At 36.0% G+C, this 24,236-nt stretch overlaps 2 protein-coding genes across 2 annotated transcripts; one reads left to right on the plus strand and one right to left on the minus strand.

Moving 5' to 3' along the window:
• Positions 1 to 1,101: 1,101 nt before the first annotated feature.
• On the plus strand, positions 1,102 to 7,485 carry RpL5 (ribosomal protein L5). Its single transcript, XM_019046095.2, has 6 exons — positions 1,102 to 1,263; positions 2,797 to 2,982; positions 3,572 to 3,706; positions 4,773 to 4,975; positions 5,755 to 5,932; positions 7,253 to 7,485. Exons 1-6 carry the CDS (start codon positions 1,261 to 1,263, stop codon positions 7,436 to 7,438), a joined length of 891 nt encoding a protein of 296 aa, XP_018901640.1. The 5' UTR covers positions 1,102 to 1,260; the 3' UTR covers positions 7,439 to 7,485.
• Positions 7,486 to 8,152: 667 nt separating this feature from the next.
• defl (Integrator complex subunit 7) lies at positions 8,153 to 24,125 on the minus strand. The gene is made up of 19 exons (XM_019046090.2): positions 23,882 to 24,125; positions 22,543 to 22,672; positions 21,798 to 21,921; positions 21,059 to 21,219; positions 20,782 to 20,911; positions 20,216 to 20,332; positions 19,432 to 19,666; positions 19,095 to 19,194; positions 18,466 to 18,662; positions 17,899 to 18,026; positions 15,983 to 16,095; positions 15,098 to 15,302; positions 14,192 to 14,386; positions 13,440 to 13,543; positions 12,311 to 12,400; positions 11,389 to 11,497; positions 10,830 to 10,928; positions 9,941 to 10,132; positions 8,153 to 8,968 (listed from the first exon to the last, which is right to left on the minus strand). Exons 1-19 carry the CDS (start codon positions 23,970 to 23,972, stop codon positions 8,744 to 8,746), a joined length of 2,745 nt encoding a protein of 914 aa, XP_018901635.2. The 5' UTR covers positions 23,973 to 24,125; the 3' UTR covers positions 8,153 to 8,743.
• Between the last annotated feature and the right edge of the window lie 111 nt (positions 24,126 to 24,236).

Below are 24,236 nucleotides of genomic sequence, written 5' to 3' on the forward strand. Positions count from 1 at the left end.
GGAAGAAAAGCCAAGAGGTAAGCCAGTACAAGGCCTCCCCCAAATTTTGATATAGGTAATAATAAAATACATATTGTTGTCTTTCTTTACCCCCCCCCCCCCTCTTATAAAATAAAGTAGATTAATAACTTCATACTGATAGAATCTTGTTTCTGAACGGAAACACCAAAAATGGCAAACTCTATGAGTGGTTGGGGGCAACAATGTCTAGTAGCAAAAAAGTAAGGTAAACAAAAGGGAGAAAAAAAAAAAAACTCTCAGAAATTCACATAAAAATTGTAATGTTCTACGCTGAGTTTGATCTGCCTTCACTCTCAATACACAATGTCAAAGGTCCCACTTCCAAGTGTAAGGTATGTATTTCATAAAAACCAAGAAGTGAAATTTTTCAGTTTTTAGGAACATTTCAGCAAAATCATAGTTAGTCTAACAATTGCTACCTACAAAAAACTCAGGAAATAAGATCTGTGGATGAATATTGGAATATTCTGTGTGTCATAGTTATTTACCTGTATTAGTCTACCAAAAATGGACGTATGTCGGTGAGAATGTGGTCAGGGGGAGGGGGATAAAACTTGCTCGAATTCATTGAAAACGTGAGGACCAATTTTTCTGTGAATTTTTAGTCTTTTGGCTGTATATAAAAAATATTTCGGAGGGCTGGTGCCTTTTTTTTTTTTTTTTTTTTTTTTTTTTTTTGCAAATAAGGACTTCTGTCCCTGTGAGCCCTTCAGTTGTAGCTAGAAAATTTTGTAAGGGGCCATTGGTCCTTCAAGTACGGGCGCCTAAATTTTCCAGGGTGGAGATTGCCCATTTAAGGGGAGGACAAGGCGCATAAGTGCAGTTTTCGCTATTTCAAGAATTAGGGGTTTAAAGTTTCAAAATTACATGAAACCTTATGGTTGAAAGGAAGTTTAAACTCGCTTGTTAATACTTTAAAGTTGAATTTTAGTCCTGAATTTTTTACAGAATATATTTTCAAACTAGTTTTAATTGAGTTCATGAATATCTTAATTTTTTTAAAAACTGCACTTATGGGCCTTCTCCTTCAAGCCCCTCATTGCTCTACTCTAGCCCATACCATCCCCTCCCCTCCCTCGTAAACCGAACCTATCGATTGGAGTATCGGACAGATTCGATATGATCTATTGATGTGGTGTCGATGTTCGATTCATCGACGTCGTTCATCTTCATCTTCTGGTCGGCCATGACGGCGTAGTGTTGTGGTGTGAAAAGTGTTCCACGTAATTCTTTTTCATCATGGTAAGTATTTTCAAATTTTTTCAACACGATCATTTCGTAAATCTTCACCCATTTCCCTATCCAGTTCTTTTCAAAGTCAAAGGATTAATTTTTCCTCAACGGATAAATCTCGAGTCCCCATGGCCTGGCGGCGCAGCTGCCATCAAGTTATAGGTTAGAAAAAATGGGAAATGCGGCTACTGTCGTTATTTTACACACTCAATTTCTGTAAAACTCAAACTTATGAACTTCTCCCTTTCTATTTTGATGTAAGGGCTTATATTATGTATGTGGAGCACAGTCTTTCCTGATTACGCATTGATAAGGGCAGTCAGGGCTTAACTAAGTAGGTACTCAACTGCGCCATTGTTGACATTTACCGTCTATGATGCTGATTTGTAAGTGTGAAACTTGATTCCCCATAGTAAATCTGTTCACTATTACGTGTTCTTCAATCTAAATGGCCTGCTATCAGCAATCATATACATTCAGCTGTAAATTTCACTACCCCCCTTGAGTGTCATTTTCCACCGATAGGCTTTCGTAGCCAAGTCGAGGGTTTCTTCACAAGTTCACGAGTCAGTTGTTAAGATTGGGTACTGAATGCAGTGGATGAATTGAACCAGCTATTCTATTCAGTCACGTCTTGTCATATACGTTCCTAATGTCAAATTTTTTTGCTATGTACTCGAGCAACCTGTACAGTCTGTACTGTACAATTAGTGAGCCATTGTTGCTATTCTCTACTGTTTCCTGATTTTCACCACCCTTAAAATTCTGCCATCCATGTTTTTCCATATCAAATTTGGTTGGAAGCCTAATTTATTAGACACGTAATTGCAGAGCTTGGCCAGTTTCTTTGAGAGTAGCTTTCTCCCCTACAGCCATGAATGTAGGAAACATCTCAGCTTCTCCTATTCTAGTACTTAGATCTTTTCATTTCCCACAGTTTCTCCTGTCCTATTTTCTATTTTAGAACTCACAAGAGTATTTATTTATTCTTTGACCTAGACTGCAATTGAGTGATAGTTGCATGTGTCTTTTCAAAGGCATCCAATTTCCATAACAACGTAGGTAATCTTCCCTAGCCAGATCTGAAGTACCAATTTCAATTGTGTCCGGAAGCGGGTCAATAACACCTGAAACAAATGAAAAGATATAGTAAACTGACAAATGCCATTATGATCTTGAGTGAGCTGCTACAATTAGTAATTCATGGGACGACAGACCCTACGAAGCATTTTAAAGTGAAGGGGGAAATTATTAAATGAGTACACTGCCAACTTACATATCTAAGACTACTCCTTCACAGCAAGTAAGGATCTCTCAATTCATTTACTTGATCAACTGAATGTTGCCTCATTGATTTGATTGATGCATTTTAATTACTGACCCCAATAGAATTCAGTTTTATGCCTGTGGCTGAATTTGAATTAGGCTTTTTCTGTTACCTATCAGTTCAGATCTGGAATTTTTACGTTTTTTCCCTCCATATACTTCTTTCTCTTCTTGCCATGGTATAATGATACATTTCTATTTTTTTTGTTCTTCCAGGGTTTCGTAAAAGTTGTCAAAAATAAACAGTACTTTAAGCGGTATCAAGTACAGTACAGGAGACGCCGTGAAGGTAAAACCAACTACAGGAACCGTAAGAAGTTGACCTTCCAGCCGAAAAATAAATACAACACCCCTAAGTACCGGCTTGTAGTTAGGATCACTAACAAAGATGTCATCTGTCAGGTGAGTGTTCCTGTTTTCTCTATTGAGATACATTCTTGCTATTCATGTTTTACCCTCTCGATTTCAATCCAATCATTTTCAGGATGGTCTATAGATGGGGTAAGAAGAGGAGTAAGACAGTCGATGGGCTGGGCTACGTAGCGTGTAGTTTGCGGAGCCCCCTAGTTTCAAATTAATACATTTTCTCAATTCACTTCCTCTCAGTACTTAAATTTAAAGTTAATTACTATGCTTCCCTAGAGCATACTCATTTTATGCTAAAATTCAAGTCAAATTTTGTTTAAGCACTGCAGCATTCATCAATTTAGCCATCCAAATGCATAATTCACATGTGTCTCAATCTACAGTAAATATGTCATCGAACTAAGTTAAATTTTAACATCTTGATCAGAAGATGATTCCAGTGAGAAATGTTTGTTTCGTGAAATTCTTCCTGAAAAAAGAGGAAACATATATAAGAATGCTTAAATTTGTATCTTGCCTAAGTATTGAAAAATTATTTTTTCTTGTTCTTTTTTTAACGGGATAGCAAATCCAAATTTTTCATGACAATGCATTAAATAATGATTAATAACTCATGATTTTACAGATCGTGTACTCAAGAATTGTAGGAGACATGGTAGTATGTGCAGCCTACAGTCATGAACTCCCTCGCTATGGAGTTAAAGTTGGTCTCACCAACTATGCCGCTGCCTACGCCACTGGCCTTCTCTTAGCACGAAGAGTAAGTAGTACTTCTGAACAATTTACCCATCTTCTCAATCATGCATGGTTGTAGTTGATACAGGATCAACAGGACCAATTGATCCCTAAGATTATGAAATTTAGGATCTTTTTTCCTCCGTTCTTTTCAATTACATGGAGACACTATTATAGAAAGGTTGAAATTGTGGTGACTCTTCCTTGAAAAGGTCGCAATTATGTAGAAATGATTCCTCTCCAAAGTTGTCTGCGGTGAAGGCTCCTTAGCTTAAAGGTGATCATATTTGAAAGTACAAAAAATTAATATCTTAGACTAGTGTCTCAATAACTGTGATCTGGACTAAATTTCTGCAATAATGCAGTCATGCTTCATGCATTCTAAATTTGTACGAGTAATGACCTTTTTATTCAGCATCTCCTCCGAAGTATCATAATTTTAGTATTTTATTTCTACCTTTCCAAGTATCATTAAGCTGTAATTGATTTGATAGAAAGAAAATAAAGGAATCAGAAATGCCAGAATTAGTTTAATGAAACCTTCATTAACACGAATGAGTTAACCACATTCTTCATGTAGGTGGAATTTTACTTTTAGACTTGCTATCCGTCATTAAGGATAGAAGTGTCTTTATCCAAGTTGACACTTGTTAACATTCCATTTGCAAGCGATAGCGATACAGCTGTCTAATAGAGATCGAGGATTGACTATGCTCATGATCGGGCCTAGGTCGATCCTCAATCGCTATTAGACAATTGCATCAGTGTTGCTTGCAAACAAAATGTAAACAAGTCCCAACTTAACTGACGACACCTGTGATGAAGTACAACTTGAGTACTAATGACAGATAGGAAGCATGGTCCATCCCTAAGTCAAAGAGAGGGCTGGGAATGCTTGCCAATGCATGATTCTTGTTTCTGACCTGGTTTATGGGATGAGCAGGGCAAAACTTAAATTAGTACTGTAAAAGTTTTATTTTAATAGGAAGATTCTTGAGTTTGAACATGTCCATCATTTATTTTTTAACCGCCCAGCTCACTTTATAAATAGAAATTTTCTGGTTCCTAATATGTATGTGTCATTTGTCCAGCTTTTACAAAAGTTGCAACTAGACACCCTTTACGAAGGTTGCAAGGAAGTCAACGGAGATGAATACATCATTGAAGCTGCAGAAAAAGGTCCCCGGCCTTTCAGGTGTTACTTGGACATCGGTCTCGTCCGTACATCTACTGGAGCCCGAGTATTCGGCGCCATGAAAGGTGCTATTGACGGTGGACTCAACATCCCTTACAGGTAATGAAATGTGAATACCTATATTGAGTTCTATTCATGCACTAAGAATTATTTCCAATTTCTCTGAGTTTGAAATACACTTAAAAATCAGGTTTTGGCACTTATGAAATTGGCACTACCCCTGTTGCTGGTGTGTTCATGGTCCTTGAGAAACCACACACAACAAAATTATTAATCCAGCTCTAAAAAAATAATGGATTGCTCTCACAAGTTACACCAGTCTTAGACCTATCGACCAAATGGCCCCTGAAATTTTTGGGTGAAATTTAAATTCTGGAAGTGAGTTAATGGTCGAATGGAAGAATAAATCAACAGTGACATTAACTCACCATAACATTCCTCCTCTGTTGATTCATCAAAAGACTTATGAGAAATTGAAGGGAATAAAATTATTCCTCCATTCTATTTCAGGAGAAGATCTTATTCAATTTATGGTCATAGAGGACTTCGTGAGTTAGATTGCTCAGTCTCCCTCATTGATGTATCAATATTCTGTTACCACTGGTGTTCTTAAACAAACTGTAAAATCTTCAGAAGGCCCATCTCTGACTTTGTTGGTGGTTTCATACCAATTTTGGGTTTCACTTGTGTACATTTTCTATGACCAGTGTAATCCCAAATTGTTGATTAATTGACACAAGATACACTGTTCATTACACTGAAGGAGTCGTGGTTTATTTTTCCTGTGCTTTATGTTCAAAGCGTCTTTGTAGGCTCCTAGAATGATTAAATGAAATTCTTCTTAAACCAAGTAATAACTGAATGTCATCTTTGTACAGGTCCAAGAGATTCCCTGGTTATGATGCTGAAGCGAAGGAGTTCAACGCTGACGTTCATAGGAAGCATATCTTTGGTCTTCACGTTGCTGAATACATGAAACAGCTCCAAGAAGAAGATGAGGATGCCTACCAGAAGCAGTTCTCTCAGTACATCAAAAATAATATTTCCAGCGAACAGGTGAGGCTTTCATTTTTTACTGAACTTTAACTACCTTCTCTTCCATATGTGGTCTTTTCAGACTTGGGATAATTTAGGCTAGTAGTTCAGCCCTAAATAGACGACCGAATGATGACATGACCAAAAATTATCCGGTGTATTGGGCCTTCTGATCACTTTCTGATGATTTGGTTTTGCTGAAGTTCGTCTTTTTTTCTTTGACTAAACTTTCCTCCCTTCTTATTGTTTTTGTACTGATTACGAACAGATTTAAATTAATCTGATTATTCTTATAGTACTTTTATATTCCGGTTTGAGAAATGCCCATCTCATACTTACATTGATAGAATTGTGCATCCTAGATCACAGAGTGCAATCTAAAGTGTACTTCAGAGGCATGGTAAAGCAGCACGTAGTGCTTTGATCACCTTTGTTGCATAGTCAATAGTCTGGTTTTCAATCGTGTGCATCTCAGCTCCTCCATTGTGAAGTTGTCATATTTTTTGACCTTGGGTTTCTGATGAACTCCCTGTCAACCAATTTAAGTTCCGTCAAAATGTACTGGAAGCCATTGAGCTCTCACAGGTTGTCGCTCCTCTGGCGTAAGGTTGTATCTCGATTTGGGCGTGAGACCCAACAAGCATAAATTTATATTAAAACAGGGCTTGCGTGGAAGTCAAGATACGCCCTTACGTCACAGGAGGGACAAGGTGTGCAGAGTTTTCTGGGGTCTTACGACAGTCCAAGACACCTCAGGTTTTTACCTGATTTTCATTGCCACCAACAGTAAAAGATGAATTTATTAAACTTATCTATGATGGCCTCATTTTCAAAATCGATGCAGCCCTTAAAATTCGTTTTTAAATTGATGTAATTCAATTGCGACCCTTCTGCGAGATCAATTAATGTTTCAAATTTGCAAATGCCTCTTGCTGAATTAGGAGCACTGCAAAAACATAGAATAATGATGCTTCGCAATCAGAAGCGAAACTCCTGTAAGAACGCTCTGAAGCAAACCCCGTACTTGCTTACGATGATGCCACGTTGTGCGTTTTTGAAATGAGCGCGGCGCGACTTTTAAATTTCGAACCGAATCGGTAACCCTGATTGCACGGGCACTCAATTGTCTAATGTAAACAGTACTGTACTAAATATTCTTCTTCTTCGCTTCAACTTCCCTATCCCAGTTTCGTTTCTGATTGCAAAGCATCATTATTCTATGGCAAACATGCTCATGCTTATATGTAATGAAATCATCTTTACGGAGGAATTTAGAACTGAAAATTTGCATCTATTCTTTGAACAGGATATGACATTTTATTGATTTACGTTCTGTTTCAGATTGAAACCATCTACAAGAAGGCCCATGAGCTGATTCGCGCTGATCCGTCTCAGAAACCGAAAGAGAAGAAGGACGTCAAGAAGAAGAGGTGGAACGCTGCCAAACTGTCCTTGGAACAACGTAAGGAACGTGTTGTCAAAGAGAAAGAGAACTTCCTTGAACAACTCGCTAAAGGCGCTGTGTAATTTTTTATTTTTGTTACTGACGAATATTAAAATGTTTCTTATTTGTAGCTCTTGTTTGTTTTTCTTTTCATTCTGAAATCAGGTGTAATGTCCCCTCTCAGTTGTTTTACATGATGCATATAAATAGGAATGCTGACAACCCCCCCCCCCTTTTTTTAAAATTGATTTTCCCCCTTCTCTTGGACTTCAAAACAAAACTTGATGCAAGAATTGTAAGGAATCAAGCTATAGGGTTCCCATAGTCAGGGATAGTGAGAAAATGAATAGCTTTTCTGAACCATCTATTTATCTCTGGTGAATGCTAAAGAAAAAACCGCCCATATATTTTTGCATCTAATTTTGAATATCAAGACAGAACCATATCTTTAACTGCTTGAAGTTATAGCAGAAGGATTGTTACTTTATGTAGCATCCGATTTCTTGTTTTCATAGTTTTACAAACATATTTTGGCTGGAATTGCTTCCTCCTATTTCTTCGTCATTAACTAACTTTTTACTCTCGATAATTTTACCGAAACTGTACGAGAATCTCAGATAAACCAGCGCCTCTCATGATGTTTGCATTATGTAATACTGAGTTTGACCCTCTCCCCTTCCCCGTTAAAGGAATTAAACCAACCTCTTGTCTTCAGTAGAACTCAGAATCAAAATCATTAATATTTTTCGAAATTTGTTTTAATTAAGTTAAAACTCTAAAATAATTGCAACTAACAATTGCATTTAAATTTTTATTTTTGTTTTTACAAAAACTCTTCACAATGAACATCCAAATATTTACAAAACATATGTACAAAATTTACAAAATTACTTACATTTTCGTGATAGGTTAAGTATAGACAAACTGACAATTGTTCCGTCTGGAGGATAGAAAGTGGTGTATCAAAAATATCAATGGCTTAAGTCGAAGAATACGTTATTAAGATAGTGTCAATAAAAATGTTCGATAATTTGCAATTTTCTTTAAGGAAAACTAAGAAAAGTTCCCCTGCAATTTTGAGTAGTTATTTTATGGTTAAATGAGAAAAATTCATATAGACTTTCAATGGAAACTGTAGATTAATTCACCTTAAAATAAACCAACATTAGCGGAGATTTGTAACAATACAATTTCAGCTACGCATTTTTCGACTTAGCCATCAGTATACATGTTTAATTAAGATAGTGAAGCAACCACAAGGCAAGGAAGTTTCATCTGATCATCCACAGCTTAATTGAAAGATGAGCACTCCCGACAGATAAAAAGAAGAGACAAGCGATCATGAGAATCAGTATTGTCTATCTTTGCTCAGATCTGGAATGTCTTGACTATAATGCCGTCCTGGGTCTAGATGGAACGTTGTCTTCATGAACTTTAACATTGAAGGTTGATTTAGGTCCCGTGTGCCATAGTCCACCCAGCTGGTCAATGACTGCTGCCTCAGCAGTGACAGTGAACTGGCCTCCACATGGGAACCCAAGAAGAAATTCACCAGTGAAGAAATCGTGATGGGGCGTCAGAATTTGGTTTAGGGTTGAGCCTGTGTCATGAACCTGGAATGAAAATAAAGTGTTCTATGTTAAGACAGTCAGAAAATAAAGAGAAAGCAGGGTTGAGTTTGTTTTTTAGCTCATCAAAATTTCTAGTATTGTTTTACCTAACAGGCTAAAATATACATATTAGTTTCACCTTCATGGATGCCCTATTATTCAAATGTTAGATCATGCTTTGAAGCACATGAAGAGCATGCAATACATTTAATTTCCGACAGAAATTGCGGCTTTGCGTTTCATGTTCTAATGCTACGATGACCAAATTAATGGCAAAAAATGAAATTGAAATTAATGAAAAATATCTTTCTCAAGAAAAGGCCTAGGGTGCAGAGAAAATTAAAATTGAGATATTGTAACTAGATGAGAGGAAAGTCTCGTGTAAGTACATCTGGACAAAAAAAAAAAAAAAAATAAATGATCGAAAATGTCAAATCACACAAAGTTAGGGTATTTAAACATTGGCATACTAAAAAATGTGGCTCTTAGAAAAATTCATAACAAATTTTGAACTGCACACAAGGCTCAACATTTTTGGGAATGTACCTTCAGGTCAAGACTTATCAACTCAGGTCATTCACTGAGCATCTTTGGAGATCCACTCTCCTGCCTGACCAGGGCCTGTGCAATGTAGAATTGTCTCAACCCAAAATGATCCTAAAAGGAATGCATAGTATTTTAACCTCCTCACCATTGCTATACAGGCTCTCAAACTTGCCCAAAGAAATGACAGCTCTCTGCGGATTGGTCATTTTTAGGTCCTGTACTGGCACAAAAATGTACCAAATCACTGGCAACGTAATCTATAGAATACAAAAGAGTCTTAACCGTCAAAAACGCTTAACGCTAGTTTTCCCAATCCAACTTCACAAAAGCACCTCTCCTAAAAAATTTGATCTCAGTAGCTGAAGCCCCTATAGGAATAGGCGTACCAATTCAGCAATAGAAAACGGCAGGAGTGAAATAAACACTAACCTTGGAGTCTGCAGCAGATGGATTTCTCGATGTCAACTGTGATGTAACGGTGATACTAATATTTTGAATAGACCTAAATAAGCTTGGAATGCGTCCGTGTTGAATGACACCTTCTACTTTTATCGTCAGTTGTGATCCGTTCACGACTGTTAACCACTCTCCACTTACTCGAGGCTGAGGTGAAACTGCCAACTGGGGAAAAAATTGAAAATGTTAAAACAGGCATAGATATACCAACACAAAAATGACAGGCTGAAACCACTGACACTGCCTGACATGATGACAGGATAACGTCGCAAAGCAACCAATTCTGAAGAATTCTAGAGATCATCAAAGCATAGAGTTAATAGACATGCATGCATCGTCAGAGTTTTTGGAGATTTTTCACGTTAATCATCATATCGGTCAAATTGGATAGTATACCTGGTAAGTAGAAACTTGACTGGAGTAACTTTTTAAGAAATTTCCATCAACCATAGCTTTTCCTTATATGAGAAGTGCCTTCAGACCTACCAGAATCGTTTGGTAACACATTTTACAAGAATTGAAGTGGTGCAGATTAAAAGCTGCAATCTCCATCCGACGTCCAAAAATTTGGTAGATGTTTCAATTTTTCAAAAGGAGCAATCGATAAGACAACGCATGTAAAATACTGTCATAATTTACTCATTAAAATGTAGAACATTTTTGAGAGAGGAGGTAAATAGAGACTCTTTATAACAGATTTAAAATTATTGCCAAATTTTTAGACAGCTCATTATTAGACAGGAGTCCACCACTGTCTTCGGTCAAATTTCCTCATAGTTTCTAGATCCCCTACTTCGTGTATCAACAGTTAAAATTAAAGTGTACAGTATACAATTGTAGCATGTTAAATTAAGGGACTTACTTTCACACTCGTTGACTGCAGGACTTGGAAGAAAAACCTTGGGTAGCAGAAGGGTGAGCTAATCAAATGTTCTACTTGTCTCTGCAGGCACAAGATATACTGAAAATCAGAAAAAAACGTAAATGAAAAGTGTCTTCCATTGGCACACAAATTATTAGGAATTAGAGAATCTTTCAAACCCAAGATACGCTTAAATCGTGGTTAAATACATGTACCATTTGAAAAAAATTACGATTTGAGAGCAAATTGAATTGGTAATATTTATGCAATAACTCTGCACAGGTCTTGAGATTGATCAGCATAAAATTTCAATCAAAATTTTTCAAATCTTCGGAGCAAAAAAAGCTTGTTGATCCACCTTGTCGTTGCGGTGATAACTTCGGGTCGTCTTGGAATAGAAGTATAAGTTGATTGACAAAAAATAATGATTAATCATGTCATGTCCATTTAGCACTGAATGAAATAAAATTATACTTGTGATGTAACTCCAGAATAAAAACAAATAACTAGTTGCTCAAAGCAACATTTTAGAGAGTTGAGAGGGGGAAGAAAAACTTACTTCAAAAGTTAATGGTTTGGTAGGAACACTTTTGGCAATACTAGAAATTTGATGGCAGGCCTGGGCCATCATTTGAACTCCTAAATTATTATTTTTTTCTTTCAGTAACCTAAAACAAATTGAAAAAATTGTCATACACAGTGAAACAGAGCCAGATCGTAAAAACAATATGTAAACACATGAATATGTTCCAGCAAATGCAAACATCTATCGAAAAAGGGACATTGGCCTGCAGAGGTAAAATTTTCAGCAGAGCAGCTTTGGACAAACTGCGTAAAGAAATTGGATTATGAGATTATGATGGAAAAACACCTCTTTTATCGTGAAGGATAACGATTGGTGAACGATTAAGTTCATTTTAGTGCCAATAATATGTTGCCAAACATAAGTTTCCATTATTAGCCGACACTTTTATGCCCTGAGAGATAAAGATTTGAATTTTAAACAGCTGTTTATCTAAACTGTATTTCAGGAACCGCAAATTTCAAAAGGCTATTAATTCAATTTAATTTGAAACTTATCGGCATTTGTCATCTCATGCATGCTTTAATATCAGTGCCACCACACTTGAGTATCAGTAAAATATTAAGTTCCTCTGAACTAAGGTCCTTTTTTCTACAAAAGGACAAATATGCGAAAAATAAGGAGGATATCGAAGTTTATCATTTTAAAAAAACCTCCGTATTGAAAAAATTACTTGAAAATTTGAGACTTAATTGAGCTTCAAACTTGAATAATTTGATGAAAAAGTAAATTCCTGTGATCAAACTTTTCACCCAAAAAAATGACTAATATGTCAATTTCTTCAAATTAACACTTGAATCCTTCATCCGTTAGACCCTTCAAGTGATTAAAAATAAGCTATCCATCCTGAAGAAGGGATCTACAGAAAAATCGCCGACGACGAAAGAAGAGAACTTACGAAGGATCTAAAACTGGATCATCACTTTGCTGATTGGGTAAGACAGCAGCTTCCACATTATGAGCTAGAAGCACACAAAAATGCTGACATCTGTAAAATTTTTGATAAGGAAAAATATCTTGAACAATGATTTAAAAAATCAAATCGCACACATACATACGGTAGAGAAAAAATTAGAGCATAGATACTTAGGGATAAAAAGCATGCTGATAAATCGTGAATACATAATGTTAGAACTCCCATTCAGCTCCAGGTAAAGAATTGGACGTCCCAGAATGGTCCGCTTAACGATGCTCAGAAGAAATTCCCTGCACAATGTCTTCCATTTCTTATGAATGGTGTGGACAAAAGTGAACCCATGTATACAACTCTCCTTTTCAGAAACAAAGGAGGGACAAAGGGATGGCACATGCATTAGCTATTGTAAAAAGAATATCCAATCAACTCGAAAAAAGGAGCTAGAAGCAGAAAACTTACTGGACTCTTTTGGAACATTCAATTTTTTGCCAGGTATCTTACCAACACATGAAATTGTCACAACTTTTTGAAAAAGCTTGCGGATGAATGCTTGCTATTGTAAAAAGAATATCCAATCAACTCGAAAAAAGGAGCTAGAAGCAGAAAACTTACTGGACTCTTCTGGAACATTCAATTTTTTGCCAGGTATCTTACCAACACATGAAATTGTCACAACTTTTTGAAAAAGCTTGCGGATGAATAAATCTTATTTTAAATACAAATTTCAGTAGAATTTGATTTAAAAAAAAGAAAGAAAGAAGAAGAAAAAAAACCATGGGTAGATGAGAATCAAATTCCCAAAGAAGTTTGGGAATTCCAATTGATTCTTGACTGCCGATCATGATAATGACCTTTGTTTCTCTTTATCAAGTACAGATTTTCTAAAAAATCTTAACTTTCGAAAAAAATTAGATTTTTATGGATAAAACCTAACTGGTCCAGAAAAACAATGGTCATTTTTGCAATCACCGTTAAGCTCAATTTATTATTAACTTTTTAATAAATCAACCTGTGTTGACCGATGTTAGTTTCATACATCACAGTCACTTGTCAGTTTTGACAAATAAATGCTGTTGAGAACGGCCTAGAACACTCTGTGTGAAAAGGATACAATTGAATATTTAGTAAAGAAATTGGATCAGCATCAAAGGCAGTCTGATAGAGCTTCCAGTAATTTTCACCACATGATCGTAGTTCCTTTGCTCGTTTTCTCAGCTGAAATTTTAAAAGAAAAAAATTACAACATAGAACTTCATGATTATGTGTTTGACATTATAGTAAAAAATGGAAATTAGAAAAAAAAATAAGTTAAAATAGCAAAATTCCATGATTTTTCTCCGAGCAGGATTCATCACTATTTAATTTTTTTTCCCCTCAAAGGAGTGAAGATTTCATGACCAGGCACTCTCTAATTGAGTATTTGAGACATAAAAATGAATCAATAATTTTTGCATTGGATGTAAGTCTGAACTTGGTTTTTGTTCTTGGTAGTTTCTTTCAAATTTCACCTTTACTTACTTTCTTTTCCTTTTATTATTTCATTCTAACTTCTTTATGCCTATTTTTGTGTAAGTATCAATTTTTAAAAAGAACACTTCAATACATTACAAAACTACATATTTTCTACCAATCAAAAAGACAACTCTTTTCCTCATCTTAGCAAATAATTTCTGGAATTATTAATTCTAATTTTTTACTTTGGTTGTAACTTCTTTTGCTACCCATAGTAAAATCATTCAGGTAGTAATCAGAAATATATTGACATTTTTCTTGCGAATTTTATGGCTTTAAATACAAGATCAAATTATTTTTCAATTGTAAGTAATCACTTTGAGATGTAACAAAGTAAATACAACTATTTACCTGGTTCACGATATGTCCAAATCTGAGAAGATCCTCGCGGTTATTTTGGATCAAAGTCTGTGCAATTGCAGGTGGAGGAACAGTCTGAATGGTATTGCAGGTGGCGTATAATTGAGACAAGTTTTGCAACATTTCACAACGGAGAGCAACATATTCTGACTGGAAGGTCAATGTTTGAGCTGGGGTGCTTGCAGCCTGCAAAATCAAGGAACATTATACGAAAAGATATTGATAAGGATTACGAACGATGCAAGGAAAATAATAGAAGCAAAAACACGATACGCTTGATGATAATATTGTTTACAAATACACACAAAAAAAAAAAAAAAAAAATTGTTAAATTTTGAAGAACAGCACAAGCAATTCATCCTTATGTTCACAATTCAAGATGTCGAAATGCTGTCCCCGATTAAGGGTTAAAAAGTAAAGAAACAAATTATGTGCTCAACTCCTTTCAAGAGATGGTCAACTGGTAAGGATGAGTCAAGCAACACCATCTTTAGTAACAGTAGCTCGCTTACTTTGGTAAGGATGCAATCGATGACCTGGTTTTATCTCTATTTTGACGACGCCGATAAAAAAAGGATGAATTTAGCAATTTTGTAAGGGAAGCCTGAAAACTATTGTTCTAATCTCACTGTAAAATTTCTGCAGCCATTTGTCCACAAGGCTTGGGTTCAAAAACAATCTACAAATTCTTGGAAGTCAAAAATATTTTCAAGAGACAAGGATGCAGTGAAAATGAGTATTCTATCCATTTAAAAATGGGTGGAATAATCATCATTCCCCTGGGTGCCCTGTATGGCCGGAGATCCTCATTTTAGACGCTTTTTATACATTGCGCCCAGTGAAGTTGGAACACTGGTAAGAACTTTCGTGTTTTAATCTCTAGAGAATTAAACTGACCTTAAACGCTGCCATTGCTTTGCAATAATGAGCGACAGCAGCTCCAAATCTGTCGAGAGTTTTAATGTTTTCAGAATCTGCTTTCAAAACAGCCTCCCCAAGGCTCAATTGTTCCAAGCTGGCTAGCCAAAAGTGCAAGTGTTCTGAAGAAATGATGTCTCGTTGTGCTTTGAAAATTTTTGCACTGACATCAAAATGACCATACCTAGAAAAAACACCACTTTCAACGTGAACTTAAAAACCAATAGAAAATATCATGCCAAAGAGTAAAATGAGCTTCTAGATATTTTTTGACAAATTTAGTTCAGACACATGTATAATATGATAGGCAGAATTATTATTCTCTTTTGATTTATCGTATTCTTAAAGAAAAATTTTCCTTGGACATGCATCCTCTCGTGTGAAACTTCCTACAATGAATAAATGAGAAGAAAGTTTCCGATCTTTCATTGATTTTAATTTTGCTTAGTCTAAAGCAAGAGTTAAGAAATTTGTTTGTATTCGATCATTCCAGAACCCAGACGAAAGCTTCTGAACTTCCCTGGCCAAAAAGTTACAACAGATGATCCAGAACTTCAGATAACTCCTGAGTAAAAGTGGAGAAAACATCTGAAAAACCAAACAGAAGTTCAACATTTTGGAAGGCTTTTTCCAAATTTTCTTTCTTTCTGAGCATGACTTGCAATCCGGCATTATCTGTATCTCTAGTCTGACCAATGACGTATAATTATTAGCGATAACAATGGAGCTTATGAGGATAAAGATAAACAATAATCGTTTCAAATTAAATAAATCCTGTTAGTTATAGATGCCTATGGAATGCTTAATTGTGCGACTAAAGAGGAATTAGAAAAATAAAAGATAAATGGTACTTCATGAACTCACTTTGCTGCAGATCTAGCAACTCTGTAGGCTTCCCAAGCAACCGTCTCAAATTCGATACCCTCCTCAATTGGCTGCCCTGCTTTGGTTTGAAATATTAGAGTGCATAACATTGTCTGGAAACAAAGGTGGAAAGGAATTAAAAAATAAGCATGATACTGACAGTAAATTCAAAGAGCTTGATGCAAAAACGGCTTTTTTCGCCCCCCTCTGGAACTTCTTCAGACTTGGTCTATTGATTACTCATACTTGAGTGCTTCTCTTCCCAAATTTTCAGACCTCCAAAAAATTTTGGGGGGGGAGCTAGGGGGGGTGGAAGTCAAAACCTGTAAACCTCGATATATCTCGAACGAAGAAAGATATCGAGGTCCGGTTTGGACGAAAAATCGTCTAAAATTGCATACTTTAAGATTCTAAAGGTCAAAATCCCGATATCACATTTTTAAGTCAACATATGTGCTTTTTTCCAGTTTTTGGGTCTAGAAAATTTATTTTAAACGAAAATTTTACAAAGATCTCAATTTTTTATTTGAACCAAAACCAGTTTTTTAAATTGTTCGTCTTTTTCCGCATCCAACGAGTGGTCCATTAAGCTGGGGAACCAAACGGTTCCGGAGTTATAATCGATTGAAGTTTCCGCTCAACGCGCGCCGACCGATTTTCGCGCGCAAAAAAGTCGGATTTCACCGTTATTAAATCAGATTGAATGTTCAAACTAAGCAAAATGCATTATTAGGGACTCTTGAGGGTAGCTGAGTTCAGAAATTACAGATACTACCAAAAAATTCACGTCTTTAAAATTACAGCTCCGTACAGGACCACTGAGCGGCCGGTCGGCGCTCAGTGGGCCTCTAAAATAGCGCTACGGAGCTGTAATTTTAAAAACGTGAATTTTTGGTAGTATCTGTAATTTCTGAACTCAGCTACCCTCAAGAGTCCCTAATAATGCATTTTGCTCAGTTTGAACATTCAATCTGATTTAATAACGGTGAAATCCGACTTTTTTGCGCGCGAAAATCGGTCGGCGCGCGTTGAGCGGAAACTTCAATCGATTATAACTCCGGAACCGTTTGGTTCCCCAGCTTAATGGACCACTCGTTGGATGCGGAAAAAGACGAACAATTTAAAAAACTGGTTTTGGTTCAAATAAAAAATTGAGATCTTTGTAAAATTTTCGTTTAAAAGAAATTTTCTAGACCCAAAAACTGGAAAAATGCACATATGTTGACTTAAAAATGTGATATCGGGATTTTGACCTTTAGAATCTTAAAGTATGCAATTTTAGACGATTTTTCGTCCAAACCGGACCTCGATATCTTTCTTCGTTCGAGAGATATCGAGGTTTACAGGTTTTGACTTCCACCCCCCCTAGCTCCCCCCCCAAAATTTTTTGGAGGTCTGAAAATTTGGGAAAAGAAGCACTCAAGTATGAGTAATCAATAGACCAAGTCTGAAGAAGTTCCAGAGGGGGGGCGAAAAAAGCCGTTTTTGCATCAAGCTCTTTCTCTAATAATCTGCAGAAAAGTTGGTATTTAAAATAAAAATGGTTGAGTTTTCTCAGAAATAAGCAGCACAGTGTCCAATTTTCAAGATTAGGCCTAGAGATTGTTGGATACTGGTTTTATTTTTACAGTTGACGCAATAACTGAGACTGGAGCAGATAGTTTAAAGGTCTTTACGAACAAATCGATTGCCAATAGATGGCTGTGCACTGTGTAAATGCTTCAATAAAGAAGTAAGCTATTTATTAAATCAGCTCAAGCAAAAATGTTTGATGTTCAAAGTACTGCGCCAGAATTTTGCAAAGAAGTGTTTCTAATTTGAATTCAACTACCGACCTTTTGAGAAGCTAAAAAGTTTAGAATAATTTTTTAGTTTATAAATGCTGTATGATGAGTAAAGACAGGAAGAAAACTTACTTTGATGTGTGGCTGCAAGTTAGGCTTTCGAAGGAGATTTAGTATATCAGTCAAAAAGTTGCACAAAATACCAGACTGGAGACCACCGATGGAAACAAGGGCCTTGCATAGGTGGGGATTCAAGTTGCCTAATGAGTTATGATTGGAAGAAAAAATAATAGAATATTAAAATGGTAAACTGACCAAAATAGAATAATATGCAAAAAAAGAAAAATTCCTTGTATTGATCTGAGCCCTGCAAATAACACCTTGAACGACTGATACTTCATAAGAGAGACACTTGAAAATAACTATGTGCCGCTAAAAAATTGAGGCATCACAAGTTGTTGTTTGTTCTAACTTTTTTCAAAATTTATATTAGCTCTTGTGAGTTTGGCTTACCAGTCAAAAATTCTTTAGAGGAAAGATGGAACAAACATCATTAAATCCACCCATAAATTTCCTCTTGAATCATTAGATTGACCAGAAAAGCAATTTATTTGTTAAATGGGACCATTTTCTTACTGTGTTTACTTAATTTTTAAGCATATAATATGACTTTAAACTAGGATTGATTGATAATATTACCTTCTTCATGCACTATTTGTGACAAAATTAACTCAGCAAACTTGATTCTAGTGTGAGGAACTTTGCGGCAAAGGAGGACAACACTTTCCAAGCATGATACTAGGCCCTTCTCACTGGTTGGATCGCAACAGGTAAGCAATAATAACGACTCCACATGATCAATGTCTTCCTCACCAACAGGTAAACCTTGCTCGTAACTGAAAAGTAAAATGTTTCAAAAATATTTAATGTGAAATAGAATATCAATTTCACAGGGGCTAAATTATTAAATGGAACCTTGGATGAAATCGAGTGATTGAGTCGTTTTAGACAGTGTTTAATGATACAAAAAAATGGAATATTTCTAAAAATGAAGTTTATCTTGAAAATGTAAAAGAGAAATGTTTCATGTTAAAAAAAAAAAAAAAAAAAAACGGTAACATCTTTGGCTGCATTGGTGCATATTATGGCTTCTTCCACTTTGGTATATCGATGATGTGTGAAGAATTATAGAGAAAAAGTGTATTTCTCATTTGTTAATGAGATCAAGTTGGGGAAAACGTGAGACGTTCATGGTAAAAATTGGTGGTATTGCTTTGAACTTACCAACCAACCAACATAAATACCATATGTGTTGGAATTGTACTTACCAATAACAATAAATTTGACTGATGATTTTCACAGCTTTTGCAGTTATGGTTGTTTCTTGGTAGTAACAGACTTCATGGCAAAGCTGCATCAAGGTGGAGTCTGAAACCGATTAATTTTTATCATGACTGCTTGCATAAAAGAAAAAACATCAACATTGGTGCGTCAGCAATGGTCACTTAACATTAACATCAGTAAAACACTGCCAAACCATGGCTGTTGAAGGACTCGCAGTTATGACCAGTAAAACTACAGGAGAATGTTTCCACGTGTAGTATCGAAATAAAAGGAAGTGAATATTCTAAGAGAAAAAGAGAGACAGAGTGAGAAATTGGTCACCTTGATGATGATGGGCATGGCATATTGCAGATGACTGCGACAAAACAATCAAAACATCTAGGACATACGATGTTAGCTTCTTGTTTTGGATTTCACGTGTTGCTTCAATTAACATCAATACTGCTTCTTCTGGCCAGTAGTGAGCACCTTTCTTGGCTAGGACATGCAAGCAACTCAATGCTGAATAACGTACACTCGAGCGTGGATCGTGGAGGTAACTGAGTAATAGTTTCACCTAAAATATCCCAAGACAGTTAAAGTTAAAGTTAAGACAAACAAAAAAAGTACAAGAGAGTATTGAACTTATTGGATACAGAGAGGCTATGATATCCAATTTTTTCATGGAGGTATAATAGGAGTTAAAGTGCAGAATAAAATTCTTAGAGCAACTGTTTCTGATAAGATGCAGAATAAAATTCTTAGAACAGTTGTCTCTGCTATGATGCAGAATAAAATTCTTAGAACAACTGTCTCTGATAAGATGCAGAATAAAATTCTTAGAACAATTGTCTCTGCTCGATGGTTTGAGAGAAATAGGGACATCCACAGGGATCTGGGTATGAAGACCGTTATTTAGGGAGAAGCAACATTGTTCAGATGGTAACATGCATTTACCATGATGTATGGGTCTTGTTTACACGCCTATTAAACTTACCATGACAAACTACACATTCAGCAAAAACTCTGACCCCCCTTGTTTTGGCTAATCTTTGAGTAGGATATTTTTTGAAAATGCAATTAAGAATTAAAATTAAAATTTGTTTTAAAATTTATGTCGTTGTACCTGAGGAGCAATATCAACAAGAGTAGCAGTTGCCAACTGTGTTAGTGTTTTCAGTGTTACAATCACAAAATCTTGGGCCGGGTACTTTGGGAGTAAGTCTGTGCAAACCGATCGGACCTATCAAACATCAGAAAAGCAGATTTTACAACAGAGAAAATCAAACGTCAATTTTTTGCTTTGATATGGAGAAAAATCAATAGATTAGATAGGTAGATAGTTCAGAACACGGCATGGATGCAATGAAGAATTTTTTCAGAATGAGATGAGAAAAAAATGTTCAGGACAGAGATGGAAAAGATAAAAATGGCATTCATTGCTCATTTAATTTTTAGACACATCTCAACTGATAGACTTAACAGCTACTGGTTGGTAAAAATGTTGGCAGAAGTAACAGATTGTAAAATTTAAAAAAAATCGATTAGCTGTTTTGTGACGTTCTGTTCCATTCTCGTGTTGTTTTTCCATTGGGAGAGACAAGACATGCTGTTCTTCCTTTTTTTTCTTTCTTAGAGACACACAAAAAAGAACCTTTGACGGATATTTACTAATCGGGGAAATTTCAATACCATTGCTGCTGTTGCTGTATCATGGTGCATGTGTTGGAGAATCGGAATCAACTTGAGTTTCATACTGGCTGGTGTGTTGAGGCCTTGAATCATATCCCAAATTTTGTTGCACATACTCACGGCAAAAAGCCTAAAAAAGTAATCAAATGAATATAATTAGGTACATTAAATAATCTACATTAAATAATCTGGCAAACAAAACCATTCAAGAATCAAGAGCTGAGAGAACTGAAAGAACTGTAAAACAAGACTGTCATAGATAAGAATAGTTACTCACTTTGACTGTGCTGCAAACTGCATAGCAGCATAGATAGCAGCTTCGATTTCGACTGAGTCATGAGAGTCTAGACTACTGCGAATGCTATGGTGAACTTGTTCTCTTTCTGGAATGATAGCGGCGACACTTCCCAATGTTCTTAAGGTAAATGCTCTGGCAACCTAGAAAAGAAGTCAATTTTTCTTGGTATATTGCAAAAATAAATGAGTAATGAATTGCTGATCAGCGGGAGGCAGTTTACTGGTACAGAGTTTAGAGTTACTATGTTATTTCGATTCCGTAGTATTTTCCCAATTGCCAGGGGCACATTCTTCCATGAAATTTTGGAATTTTCTAAGAATCTTCTGTAGAATCTGCTGAGGAATGTTAGACTACTCTGCCAGGAACAAAAAATAAAAACTAAAGTTGGCCGTTCTTTAAAGTAAATGTAGACACAGAAAAATAGATATCAGTCCATTGACCACTAGACGAAATGGAATGATGCTAAAGCAATGCATCCTACCAAAGTTACAAAGAGAAGGAATTCCTAGTTTTGAACCCAGTTTATCAATGAATTATCTGGTTTTCAAGAGGAATTTTCTCTCTCCGATAAATCCTGTTGACTCCTGGTTTTTCCAGATTTGAACTAGACACCCTGTTTTCTGATAAAAAATAGCCTAACATTTTACGAAGTGATTCAATGTTAAAGAGGCAATACTCAATATTTACATGAACAATTTAATCATCTAACAAAACCTACCGGATCATTGGAGTGGATGACACTGTAAATTCGGCGGACGAATTCATCAACATTCAAGATTTTATCCAGATGCTTTTCACTTTGTTGACAAACACGAAGCACCCAAATGCGAAGAAAATTATTACTGGAAAATGAGAGAACATGAATAAGAGTAATATCAAAATTAAAATATCATTTATCCAGATATTGCACTCTTTATATTCATAAAATTTTAATTTCAAGCTTTTGCGTGTTTCCTCCACAAGCGTAAAGAAAACTAAATGAACTGAAATTTAGAGTGGCTTCTGCTAGTATCTCTGAAACCTCTATCTGATGCTACAAAGTATAATATTTTCAACTTTTTCCACCCCTGCAACCTACCTGTTGTCTATTTGAGAAATAAAATTTTAATTCAAAATGTGATGAAGTTACAGTTGGATTGTTGGAGGTAATCTACTTTAAAATCCGCATATTCTTATCCACATCCTATATTATTGAACAGAATAAGCAGGATTCAGCAAGTTTTTGCTATTTTTTTGTTGTAAATTATTTGAAGGAGATTCCAAAACAGTTGATTTGTTCAAGCTTAGACAGATGATTAGATAGTTTTTTTTTATTCAAAATAATTAATGATACACAAATACGAAGTTGAAAATACAAAAGCTTGAATAAGAGGACATAATTAATCAGCAGTTGTGGATCTAGTTCTCTAAATCATACAAGCTTGTTAATGAGTGCAAGTTTTTTTAAGAGTGAGTTAACTTACCCGACCCTAAAAACATCCGCTAATTTTAAAAATGAAGAATTGATTAGGATGGGGAATGGATATTTTTCAAACAGCTTCGGAAATCTTACGATGGCTTCGCACTGTTCTCCAATTTTTTGAGATCGTAAACCTAGAAACAGAAATACGCGTAGCTAAAATACAATCCATAATTGAAAATTCTTTCAAGAACCCAAATCCAATAAACGTAAAGAGAAGCAAGTTTGCATGTGTGAACTAGAAGTTCATACATGCAAAGTCTTCAAGTCGTTGACAAAAAATTAGTTCTGAGTGGCAAACCTAGAAAGAGGAATAGTCGAGGAAGATTTCATGAGATTTACAGGTTTCCTTCTCACTCACCCTCTCGAAAATGTTCTCCACATGCTGCATTTTCCTACATTTTTATTCCAGAGAATTATGGCTTTCATCCTCTTCACTTCTGAAAAATTTTCTCTACTTCACAGTGATCGGTACATACGCGGAGAGACTTGTCCACATATCGACTCTTCTCAAAGGTCTTTAAAAAAGCAGAATCTTTCTAAAGATTATCTGGGCACTGCTTTGGATGATAATTTCCTCATTCTCCCATGAGATCCTCAACTTGTGATCACAGATTGCGCAGACTACAATAGAGATTTCGTATAAATACTGCCACATTACATTTTAAAATTCCGCTCTTTCTGACCATGTTCGGATGTCGATTCCAGTTCCGATTTTCAAGTGATTAGATAAAATGCTCAAGTGCCCCTGATCAATTCGTATGCTCGCAATAGAGCAAGATGTAACCAATCTGGTAAGTCAGATATGTTTGCATTCTAATGGAGAGGACGCTAATTGAGGTGATTCGTCAAGCCGAAGTGATGTGGTCAAACTGGCAGGCGATACATCGCATCAAGTAGGTCAAAAATCTCAGCAGACTTTGAATTTATAGCTGAAAAAAGGATAATAGCCCCTGCACATGAGCCTAGAGAATCATTCTAAACCCAAATATTGACAAAATTCAGAGAGATGAAAGCAGAATAGTATTAGGAAAAAAAAGCTCGCACTCGATTCAACTATCGATTTCTGTATCGAATGCAAGATTTTCTTCCTAACACTATTCTACTTTCACTTCTCTGAATTTTGGGTTTGGAATGATTCTTTAGGCTTAAGAGCAGGGGATATCATCCTTTTAATTGCTAAACATTCAAAATATGCCGAGATTTTTGACCTAATCGTTGCGACATGTAGCATGCCAGTTCGACCACGTCACTTGAGCTTGTCGAATCACCTTAAGTGCTGAATGTACACATTTTTTTAGAAGGCTGGAGGTAGAAAGAGAGTATCCATGGCATAATTTCACCTTTATCGAGTTCTGTCAACGCAGAATTTGCATCCTGCTCCGGTTCACCGACCGGGTTCTCACTGATAGATGTCAATCTGGAACTAAGCATGGTCAGATATAATTAAAACATTCTTCGTAATAAAGCACAATGATAATATACAATTTTTATGGGGAACTGCGCAAAATTTGAGAAACGAGTAATTATTAAATCCAAGACATTGTACAAATCGTCATGCCCATGCCGCTACGAAAATGTAAACAACGAATTATCATTCTTATCAGTCAACGTTTGATCGTTGGTCGTCGGACAACAATCACCTTTCTCTGTGACAACAACAAAATGGAGCTGATAAGATAAGCGAGCTTTTCAAAT

This window comes from Bemisia tabaci, chromosome 4, assembly GCF_918797505.1.
Source record: "Bemisia tabaci chromosome 4, PGI_BMITA_v3".
Classification (NCBI taxonomy): Eukaryota; Metazoa; Arthropoda; class Insecta; order Hemiptera; family Aleyrodidae; genus Bemisia; species Bemisia tabaci.